Below are 12295 nucleotides of genomic sequence, written 5' to 3'. Positions count from 1 at the left end.
TGGCTCACTTGAGGACCGCCCCAGGAAAGGAAGACCAAGAGTCACCTCTGCTTCTGAGGATAAGTTTATCCGAGTCACCAGCCTCAGAAATCGCAGGTTAACAGCAGCTCAGATTAGAGACCAGGTTAATGCCACAGAGAGTTCTAGCAGCAGACCCATCTCTGCAACAACTGTTTAGAGGAGACTTTGTGCAGCAGACCTTCATGGTAAAATAGCTGCTAGGAAACCACTGCTAAGGACAGGAAAATAGCAGAAGAGACTTATTTGGGCTAAAGAACACAAGGAATGGACATTAGACCAGTGGAAATCTGTGCTTTAGTCTGATTAGTCTAAATTTGAGATCTTTGGTTCCAACCACCTTGTCTTTGTGCGACGCAGAAAAGGTGATCGGATGGACTCTACATGCCAGGTACCCACCGTGAAGCATGGAGGAGGAGGTGTGATGGTGTGGGGGTGCTTTGCTGGTGACACTGTTGGGGATTTATTCAAAATTGAAGGCATACTGAACCAGCATGGCTACCACAGCGTCTTGCAGCGGCATGCTATTCCATCCGGTTTGCGCTTAGTTGGACCATCATTTATTTTTCAACAGGACAATGACCCCAAACACACCTCCAGGCTGTGTAAGGGCTATTTGACCAAGAAGGGGAGTGATGCGGGGCTACGCTAGATGACCTGCCCTCCACAGTCACCAGACCTGAACCCAATTGAGATGGTTTGGGGTGAGCTGGACTGCAGAGTGAAGGCAATGGGGCCAACAAGTGCTAAGCATCTCTGGGAACTCCTTCAAGATTGTTGGAAGACCATTTCCAGTGACTACCTCTTGAAGCTCATCAAGAGAATGCCAAGAGTGTGCAAAGCAGTCATCAAAGCAAAAGGTGGCTACTTTGAAGAACCTAGAATATAAGACATATTTTCAGTTGTTTCACACTTTTTTGTTAAGTATATAATTTCACATGTGTTAATTCATAGTTTTGATGCCTTCAGTGTGAATGTATAATTTTCATAGTCATGAAAGTACAGAAAAATCTTTAAATGAGAAGGTGTGTCCAAACTTTTGGTCTGTACATACATATATATATATATATATATATATATATATATATATATATTATATTGTAGGGATCGTACTCACTTGGATGCGATGGGAGGCAAATGGGAAGCATGTTCCTTTAAATGTCCATAGCGGTTTATTTGCTTCATCAACCAGTCAAAAGCAAAATGTAAACAAACAGCCTTTAGTGCAGGCAAAAACAAAGAAAACAGTCCTTTTAGCAAAGTCTCTGTTAGCCAGCGCTGTGGTCACACAGGCTGGTAGGCATCCAGTACATGGCCCTGTCTGTAGACAACCACACACAGTAGGCCTTCTCCCTCCAGACACCCAGACCATGTGCCAAAAAACGGCCTCCATTTTATAGGCTGATAGCCACACACAAAGGTGAAGTATGTGGGCAGCTAGATCTGCCCAACTCTCTAAGCTACCCATAACCCGGCCCTCAGGTGAACCAAACGATCCTCTTAGTGCTTACGTGCACTAGAGAAACACTCCCGGTTATATCACAGAGGACAGCCATCTCTGTGACACATACCTCCCGTCGATTATGCGACCATTAGCCTCCTTACAATATATACAGTGGGGAAAAAAAGTATTTAATCAGCAACCAATTGTGCAAGTTCTCCCACTTAAAAAGATGAGGTCAGCCTGTAATTGACATCATAGGTAGACATCAACTATGAGAGACAAAATGAGAAAACAAATCCTGAAAATCACATTGTCTGATTCGGAAAGAAATTTTTTTCAAATTTTGGTGGAAAATAAGTATTTGGTCAATTACAGACAAGCAAGAATTCTGTCTCTCACAGACCTGTAACTTCTTCTTTAAGAGGCTCCTTTGTCCTCCGCTCATTACCTGTAGTACTAGCTCCTGTTTGAACTTGTTAGCAATATAAAAGACACATGTCCGCAACCTCAAACAGTCACACTCCAAACTCCACTATGGTGAAGAGCAAAGAGCTGAGACAAAATTGTAGCCCTGCACCAGGCTGGAAAGTCTGAATCTGCAATAGGCAAGCAGCTTGGTGTGAAGAAATCAACTGTGGGAGCAATAATTAGAAAATGGAAGACATACAAGACCATTGATAATCTCCCTCGATCTGGGGCTCCACACAAGATCTCACCCCATGGGGTCAAAATGATCTCAAAAACAGTGAGCAAAAATCCCAGAACCAAACAGGGGGGACCTAGTGAATGACCTGCAGAGAGCTGGGACCAACGTTACACAGGCTACCATCAGTAACACACTACACCGCCAGGGACTCAGATCCTGCAGTGCCAGACTCGTTCCACTGCTTAAGCCATTACATGTCCGGGCCCGTCTGAAGTTTGCTAGAGAGCATTTGGATGATCCAGAAGAGTATTGGGAGAATGTCATGTGGTCAGATGAAACCAAAGTAGAACTGTTTGGTAGAAACACAACTCGTCGTGTTTGGAGGAGAAAGAATGCTGAGCTGCATCCAAAGAACACCATACCTACTGTAAAGCATGGTGGGGGCAACATCATGCTTTGAGGCTTTTTCTCTGCCAAGGGACCAGGACGACTCATCCGTGTACATGAAAGAATGAATGGGGCGATGTATTGTGAGATTTTGAGTGTAAATCTCCTTCCATCTGCAAGGGCATTGAAGATGAAACGTGGCTGGGTCTTTCAACATGACAATGATCCCAAACACACTGCCAGGGCAACAAAGGAGTGGTTTCATAAGAAGCATTTCAAGGTCCTGGAGTGGCCTAACCAGTCTCCAGATCTAAACCCTATAGAAAACCTTTGGAGGGAGTTGAAAGTCTGTGTTGCCCAGCGACAGCCCCAAAACATCACTGCTGTAGAGGAGATCTGCATGGAGGAATGGACCAACATACTGTTGCTGGTATGTGCCAATCTAGTGAAGAATTACAGAAAACGTTTGACCTCTGTCATTGCCAACAAAGGACATATAGCAAAGTATTGGGATGAGCTTTTGTAAATGACCAAATACTTATTTTCCACCAAAATTTGAAAAAAATTATTTCCAAATCAGAAAATGTGATTTTCAGGATTTATTTTTTCATTTTGTCTCTCATAGTTGAAGTGTGACACTTCATTCTCAAAAGAGCCCTTTTAATTTTTGAGCTTACCCTGGGTGATGGGGGACTCGGTGTCGGGTCCTGTGACGAAGAGATGAGATGAAGCCGTGGCCCGGACCCGACCAGTGCTCAGGGCCGTCACATGAAAAAGGAAGATGTTGTGAGCTCGTCCGGGTTTAGTGGCTGATTAACGACTACGCCACCTGTGGTGTCTGGGGAAGGGTCACCAGCGCCGCAAGCAGTCCGCTGAGGCCCGATGAAAGTTATTACTGCTCCCCACAGGCGGAGCAAGGCCTCAGGGCAGGCAGACAGGACGAAGGGGGGTAGCAGTAGCGCGGGGAGTACGGGCACTGCATCGCGTGGTATGGCGCGTAATGAACAGTCCGGAGGTCGGGTGTCGGGGGCCGGTACCCCTCTTGCAGCCGGAATCCCTCTGAATAGATCAGGTAGGCGAGGACAGATGGCGTGCTCCGCTCCGTCTGCATCCTCCCCGGGACCCATTTGCTAGGGAGCCCCACTCTAAAGCTCCCGGGCCTTCTTGATCCTGGTCCTTGGATGGGTTGAGACATTCCTTGTCTGCAACCTACCTCTCGTCCCAAGGCTGGCGTACGAGGGCTGTGTCCCTTGCCGGTGTAGGCCCACACAGGATCTGCGCTCCGTGAGGGAAGTCACATTACACACAGTATTTTGACAGCACAGCACGACCAACTAATCACTATGGAGAATTAGCAGAAGGACGGACCGAAAAAGACAGACAGACTGCCAGAGACCGAGATCAAAGATGGCATTCTATTAAATATTAAATTTGAAGTGTCACTAACTAGTTGTTCCTCCACCCACACCCACTAACTGGTTCCTACCACTTTGTGTTCCCCAGCCTCTCTGTAACCAGGGGAGCAGCACCTAGTGCATACTAGCTCCCTCTGGTGTAAGTGTGGTGTTGGATGCAAAAGTTTAGGTCACAACCATCACACTGGCCTTACCTCAGAGGAGGAACACCACACTCCATTGAAGAAGTGCAACATTCCTGTGGCAGTCGAACCCTCAGGGGCGCCACAGAAGTCTACTTATGGTGTCTATTACAGGCCTCTCTCATCTTTTTAAGTGGGAGAACTTGCACAACTAAATACTTTTCTTTCCCCACTGTATATGTGGCACCCCAGGGGTCTGGTTGCCACAGTGATAGAAATATCACGTCTGGGAGCAAGTAGGAGGTTTCCTGGTCAGGAGCCCTTAAACATGCAACACCTCCTGTCCCAGGCCAGATAGGGGAGGAACCTGCCCTATATAAACTGTATCTGGGGCAGGGTTAGTTAGGGAGAGTTAGAGCCTGGAGTGAGTTCCAGACACAGGGAAAGAAACAGCAAGGAGCTCTGTAGAAGCAGGAGCTGAGTGCCAGAGGATGGAGCTAAGCAGAGCTTGCCCTGGCAGAAGAATCTAAGAACCGGACACCGGAGTCCGAGGCTGTAAGGATCTCTAAGTCCAACAGCAGAAACCAGCCGGCAGGGGATTTCAGGTCCTCTGGCCATAGAAGCCCGGAGGCTCAGTCACAAGCAAGGGACCAGCACTGCCATCGAGGAGCGGAGGCTAACAGAAGGCCCCAAGTCACCAGCCATACAGGTGAGCACTACACGGAACACTCAGGGACGTGGGCTACTATCACCCGCTTATAGCAAGGTAGCCAGGAAGAGTGCAAACAGACAGGGAGGCCTACAACTCCACCTGGCCAGGGGAGCTCCTGCTTGCTCACAGACTGATCAGGCCTCTTATGCTAGCCAGTACTCTCGGGAGGGTCTGCCTTATTATCACCAGTAAAGACCCTGAACAGCACTGCAAAGACTCTGAGTCGTTCCTGCTGCGCCTGTGCATCATCACTCTCCTTCTTCTACATTCCCTGCCCTGAGGCTATACTCTTCCCGTGGGGAGTTATCCCATCCTTTGCTGCGCACACCACACCAGCCTCAGCGGACTGCCTCGCAGCGGCGGTACACCCTGACCGCAATCCACGGGTTGCGTAGTCGGACAATTAACCTAAAACTCTTACATGACCGCCACTGGTTTGACCACCCTGAGCCACGGGACCGGGTCGCCGCCACGGAGACGACAATCCCCAGAGACCCGGCTCCGGGTAACCCACACACGTGTACACTCGGTCCAGGGGGCGCGTTATATATGTGTGACCAACCTTTGCCTTCAAAACAGCATCAAAGCATCACTTTTTCTAGGTAAACTTGCACACTTGAGTTGGTCAAATCATTTGAAATTCAAATTCGGCATTGAACTGGTCCACCGGAGGACCAGAGCATCCTCCGGTAGGCCTCAGGCATTGGTACTGCTACACTATTTTTGCTGCTCACCTACTAACTAGAATGGCAGGCTTTTCTTGCCTTACTTGAGAATGGTAGTAAACTTAAGGCCATGGCCCCATTATCAGTATTTGGTCAGTATTCTATCAGTATTTTTTCTCGGGAGTGGAAGACAAAACCAAGAGTGGGTGATAAATGCAGAGTTGGAGCACTTGTTTCTATTATACCTTTTCTCTGAAGCCTTTCAGTCAATCAGTGTTAGGGCTCTTTCCCTCTCCGTTCCTCAGCTCAACAGCACAGCACACATCACTTACAGCTGTGCTGGGTTAGTGTGGATATACCGGTTGTGGTGCAGGAGTCCAGGAGGGAAGAGAGCCCACACTACTTCCACAGCATGAACAGGTGGTTCTCAGCACAGAGCCAGGCCAGGGATTATCTAACCAGTGGTGGAGCTAATCTACTACCAGCTAGGTGAACATGCCGGCGTCTAAACCTACGTGCAGGTAAGTATGAGCATGATATAAGTGTTTGTAATAAGTGATATATATATATATATATATATATATACAACACATTAGTAATATACATCCACTGTAGTGTGTAATTTGTCATTTTTGCATATGCATCAGGTATCTAATCTGTGAGAGTCATTAGGGTTTATGTTAGCGTCTGATGTGCAAAAAGTGTAAATGCAGTATATGTGTTTGCATTACATTGTTTTCTTCAGCTCTCCCAAATATGTGGTAAAACATATCTTTTTGTTGTGATTTTTAAAAATTGTTGCAAAAGAACACAACACAATCATGTTAATTTCCCAGTAGTCCCACCCAAGCGGGCAGTCGCAAGTCTGCATGTATGCAACTTGGGTACTTGAAATCATGTGCCGACTCATGATGAGCGAGCATGCTCGTTACTCGAGATTTACAAGCATGCTCGGGTGTTTTCCAAGTATCTTCAGCGTGCTCGAGTGTTATGTTTGAGTCACTCCGTGCTCATGATTTGAGACTGTTTGACAGCTTTAATACATGTGAGGAATGCCTGTTTCTTAGGCATTCCTTGCATGTATTAAAGCTCAAACAGTCGCAAATCACGAGCACGGAGTGACTAAAACATAACACCAGAGCATGCTGAAGATACTCGGTGAGCATCTGAGCATGCTCGCCGAAAGGGGTAACAGAATATACTCGCTCATCACTAGTGCCAACGACTAGACTCATCTAGCTTCTCCCAATTTACTTCTACTGAGAGAAGTCAAATGCGTATAGTCAGCACATGACTACAAATCGCATACATGAAGTCAGCGTCGGGCTGGGGTGCCAAGGGCCCACCAATAACCAACACTAGGGCCCCACTTTTCAGCTACATGCAAATGTGACATTACCCTCAAATATATATAGCAATTAACTGGGTAGATTGTTGCACGAATAAGATGCTACCTTTGTCTGTGCATAGTGATTCAAGAGCATTGTGCCAAGTACTGCTCATATAAGAGGGTTGTGGCCCATCGGAGGATTCTCCTGTTCTCCTGTGGGCCAGTAAAAGCCTGCATGTAGTCATGTAACCGCTCACTCACACGAACAATACTGAGGAATCGTGATAGCGTACCCACAGGCTCTTTTCCATAGCAGATTGAGTGCCCCCTCCAGTGCTGCCAGTAGGGATTCTGTACATGCAGTCATAGGAAATTTGCAGTGGAATTTTGCACAGAAAATCTCTAGTTTATTTGCTGTAAAATCTGTGTTACATGCTGCTTTTACTATAGATTTAGGGTATGTTCACATGATGCGTTTTTTTCATCATCATTTTTTAGGTGTTTTTGTTATTAATGTAGTTTTTTGTGAATATGATGCTTTAACGTGTTAAAAAACATGGAGAAATACATGACTTGAGCACTTTTGATACGTTTTCTCCTTCAAATGAATAGTCAATTTGTAAGCAGATTTGAAATGATTTTCTTTGGGGGGTGGGCATGTTCACACAGGTTTTTATGTGGATTCTTTCACACTGAAAAATACACATACAGTACTTGAGTTTTGAAGTTTTTTTTTTTTACCTTTTGTGTAAGGGGACTTTTTTCTGCTTCATTCTTATTTAGTAGTCAAATTGATACCTTTTTTTCAAGCAAAAATGCTTCAATAATTTACATGTGGGTTCTTTTTTCATTCTGAAAAAAAAACATTACAGTGTGGATTAAAGGCATTTTCCTATTGCAATCAATAAGGATCTTATTTGAAGTGCCTTATATGCAAATTTTGGAGCACCATGCACTTAAAAATTGGCATGGAAAAAAATCTCTGTTTGAATATACCTTTATCAGATTCATCCTTTGCATTGCAAAAGTTGAAATCTGCAATGAATTCTGTACAAAAAATTAACACACTGGATTTTTTGCACATAGTGTACTGGGGCGGATATAAGAAAAGTTGTCCAATAGTTCATCATCGTGCACCCCTTTATGACAGAAGTCACAATGTTATGTCCGTCCTTGTACTTTACCATTTCTGCAACATGTAAATGAGATTTGTTAAATGTAATTTACTTTGCTGATACTGTATTAAGCTGTAGTCAAATCCTCACCAAAATCCATAAGGACTACATGTGGATTTTACCACTGATTTCACCGTATGCACCGCCAATAAAAATACACAGAGAGAATTGATAAGGTGCACATTTTAAAATCTACGTCACAGGTCAATTGATGTGTAAATTGTCTACAATGTATAGGTGATATTTTTAAGATCTTAGGCTAGGTTCAGACAAGCATATGCAAAAGTGTCAGTTTTTTTCATCTAGGAAAAAAAGATAATTTTTCATCAGTATGCAAACTGAATGTCCGTTTTTCCTGTGTCACCTTTATGTCCATTTTTCAAAGATGTAATGAATCCAGTTTTTACATAAGCAATTTAATAAATATAAAAGGGCAAAATACACTTTCCTATGCTTTAAAATTGTAATGGATTTATGAAAAATGTATGACATACAGTGGGCAACTCGTAATAATCTGTTTTTCTTCCGCAACCATTGACTAAAGCCCCTTTCACTCTGTGCTCTTCTCCACTGCACCGAGGGGTCCATTGACTATAATGATGTAGATGGAGTCTATGTGTACTCTGCCATGCATCAGTTTCAGGCATAAATGCCTACTGGAGGCGGACAACCAAACACAGTCTACTAAGTCTGGTTGTCCACCTCCACTAGGCCTATATACCCAAAAATACGAAAATAATTAATGACTGGAAACACGTTGACTCTGTTTGTACCATTATAGTCAATGCCACCCCCCCTGGCTCTTACGCCTGATCCCAATTTGTGGGGCATTCGAATGTAAGACCCAATGGGTCCACCGAACATAGGAGAAAGGGCAGTGCAAATTGGTGAATCTGATCTGAAATTCAGGTTAAAATAGCCCGTGATGTGATTTTTCCCACTTAGACCATCTGTGCATGTTTAAAAAAGTTCATGTGAATTAACATATCGACTTGTATTTCCACTCCATACAACATTAACTGTAGAGAAAGAGAGGAACTGGGCAGAACGCTGATGGTGTCGCTGTCAGAAGCTACATCAACATGCCGTGATTAAGATTAGTGGTGTGATGTTCCATTGCACCTTCCACTTCCCCTCCATTAATATTCTTGCCAGAGGGAAAGGAGGCCAAGTGTGACCTGCGTTTAGTATCACTACTCCTACTGGGACGGTTGCTGTTGGCAGCTCCCACATTTTTCTGTGATATTTTTTCTTCTAGTGCTCCACCATGTCCGTTGCCCGTGCCATATTTTGGCCTAACATACATTACTGACACACGTATTACATTTATTTTGTGTTCAGCCCGGGAAAAAATATGAAATCAATCAGAAATCCTAGACATGACGGACAAAAGGATAACTCGACAATAGTCTGCCTGTAATATCGATATGACTTGTATGTGTCTCCACTTTGAAAATGTAGACAGATGTGGCAAAACAGACCTGCCGGTTAAATGTCTTAATTTGATGTTTGAAAATTTGGGGTTAAAGCAAATGAATTACTAACCTCACTATAGAAGCCAAGGTGTGCAAGTGCATTCCTACACATAGCGCTCACACTCGATACTAAATAAATCGATTTGCTTTGAAAATTTTGTCTCCATTTTTTTCATCACTGGGAGAACATTAGCATGTCTTTCGATCCTGTGATTTTTAAAATTTTTGGAAGTATTTCTAAAAAAAATAGAGTTAGAAGCTTATTAATAGTTTTCTCAGGTACAGAGCCCCATCTAGACATATCATTTTTTCAAGACTACATTCGTGTTCTTTTAATCCTAGGCAATCTTTTTAATGGTATGCTTGAACTTACAGGGATTTTTGCTAGCAGTGGAGAAAGATGGAAAGTTCTTCGCAGATTTTCAATGACAACGATGAGAAATTTTGGTTGGGGAAAGAGAAGCATCGAAGAAAGAATTCAGAGAGAAGCCCAGTGTCTCACTGAGAAATTAATGAAAGATAAAGGTGGGTGCAATGTCAAAAATATGCCTGATGTTTTAAGGCCAGCCATACCTGTGTTGGCTTTTGACCAGCAACCATCAGTCCAGACTTCCCCACGAACATGCACATTTGGACTGGGATAAAAAAAAAGGATCAGTTATGTTGAAATTCAATATTCCGGACCCTTATTTTTACAATATTTATGATTGTTCGAAGGTAAAACTGTCAGGCTGCTCTCATACACATTATATCAATGGCTGATAGACTGAAATTGATGGGTACAGTTAAAATTTGAGCTTGCCATACAAACTGAACTTTAGATCTCCAGTCCTACTTGGTGACAGTCTTGCCATGGTCCATATTTTTGCTAATATCTCTAATGCTTTACAATTGATTTGAAAATGATAGATAAATGGATTTGCACACAGAAGCTAAAGTGTAATAATATAATTTACTGAAATGATAACAAAAATACACACAAGAGGATACAGTACAGACCAAAAGTTTGGACACACCTTCTCATTTAAAGATTTTTCTGTATTTTCTTTACTATGAAAATTGTATATTCACATTGAAGGCATCAAAACTATAAATTAACACATGTGGAATTATATACTTAACAAAAAAGTGTGAAACAACTGAAAATATGTCTTATATTCTAGGTTCTTCAAAGTAGCCACCTTTTGCTTTGATGACTGCTTTGCACACTCTTGGCATTCTCTTGATGAGCTTCAAGAGGTAGTCACCGGAAATGGTCTTCCAACAATCTTGAAGGAGTTCCCAGAGATGCTTAGCACTTGTTGGCCCTTCACTCTGTGGTCCAGCTCACCCCAAACCATCTCGATTGGGTTCAGGTCTGGTGACTGTGGAGGCCAGGTCATCTGACGTAGCACCCCATCAATCTCCTTCTTGGTGAAATAGCTATTACACAGCCTGGAGGTGTGTTTGGGGTCATTATCGTGTTGAAAAATAAATGATCGTCCAACTAAACTCAAACCGGATGGAATAGCATGCCGCTTCAAGATGCTGTGGTACCCATGCTAGTTCAGTATGCCTTCAATTTTGAATAAATCCAAAACAGTGTCACCAGCAAAGCACCCCCACACCATCACACCTCCTCCTCCATGCTTCATGGTGGGAACCAGGCATGTAGAGTCCATCCGTTCACCTTTTCTGCGTCGCACAAAGACACGGTGGTTGGAACCAAAGATCTCAAATTTGGTCTCTTCTGCTTGTTGCCTGTCCTTAGCAGTGGTTTCCTAGCAGCTATTTTACCATGAAGGCCTGCTGCACAAAGTCTCCTCTTAACAATTGTTGTAGAGATGTGTCTGCTGCTAGAACTCTGTGTGGCATTGACCTGGTCTCTAATCCGAGCTGCTGTTAACCTGCGATTTTTGAGGCTGGTGACTCGGATAAACTTATCCTCAGAAGCAGAGGTGACTCTTGATCTTCCTTTCCTGGGGCGGTCCTCATGTGAGCAAGTTTCTTTGTAGTGCTTGATGGTTTCTGCAACTGCAGTTGGGGACACATTCAAAGTTTGCCCAATTTTTTGGACTGACTGACCTTCATTTCTTAAAGTAATGATGGCCACTCGTTTTTCTTTACTTAGCTGATTTTTTCTTGCCATAATACAAATTCTAACAGTCTATTCAGTAGGACTATCAGATGTGTATCCACCTGACTTCTGCACAACACAACTGATGGTCCCAACCCCATTTATAAGGCAAGAAATCCCACTTATTAAACCTGACAGGGCACACTTGTGAAGTGAAAACCATTTCCGGTGACTACCTCTTGCAGCTCATCAAGAGAATGCCAAGAGTGTTCAAAGCAGTCATCAAAGCAAAAGATGGCTATTTTGAAGAACCTAGAATATAAGACATCTTTTCAGTAGTGTTGAGCATTCCGATACTGAAATATCGGGTATCGGCCGATATTTGCGGTATCGGAATTCCGATACTTAATTCCGATACTTTTGCAATATCGTATACCGGAATCGGAAGTTCCCATAATGCAATGAGCCATTTTCATTTTATTCAGCCAATGAGGATCCTAAGAAGTGTGGGCACATCCTGTTAGGCATGTAGGCATCTTAACAAATGGCATGGCTGTGATTGGCTGCTGAAATGATGTCACGATGCACTATAAAAGCCGCCGCCGCCATTTTGAGCTCACTCTGCTGTGAATTCAGTTAGGGATAGGACGCTGTTGTTCTGAGGGACAGTTTTAGCTACCTATTTGGTCTATTCTGCTTTACCCAAGCTACTTTATAAATCGCTGTGCCTTGCAGCGCTAGTGCACAGTTCTCTGCATCTGTACTGTTCACCGCTGTCTGCAAGGTCTGGTGTGTGAGTGCAGCTCACCCTGTAGTGTGTGCTTCAACCACGTCTAGTTGTAGTGCACTC

General features: G+C 43.7%; 1 protein-coding gene across 1 annotated transcript in view; it reads left to right on the top strand.

Moving 5' to 3' along the window:
• The window catches only part of LOC141154989 (cytochrome P450 2A4-like), a 38200-nt gene that overhangs the window by 5947 nt on the left and 19958 nt on the right, over positions 1 to 12295 (top strand). Inside the window, exon 3 of the mRNA XM_073641579.1 lies at positions 9765 to 9914. Coding sequence (XP_073497680.1) covers positions 9765 to 9914 — 150 coding nt within the window. The remainder of the gene's footprint in view (positions 1 to 9764; positions 9915 to 12295) is intronic.

This window comes from Phyllobates terribilis, unplaced genomic scaffold, assembly GCF_046119375.1.
Source record: "Phyllobates terribilis strain yellow unplaced genomic scaffold, ASM4611937v1 Scaffold_7__3_contigs__length_470593459, whole genome shotgun sequence".
NCBI classification, from domain to species: Eukaryota; Metazoa; Chordata; class Amphibia; order Anura; family Dendrobatidae; genus Phyllobates; species Phyllobates terribilis.
The sequence above is the reverse complement of the archived record's forward strand: the minus strand, read 5'-3'. Positions and strand labels throughout refer to the sequence as shown.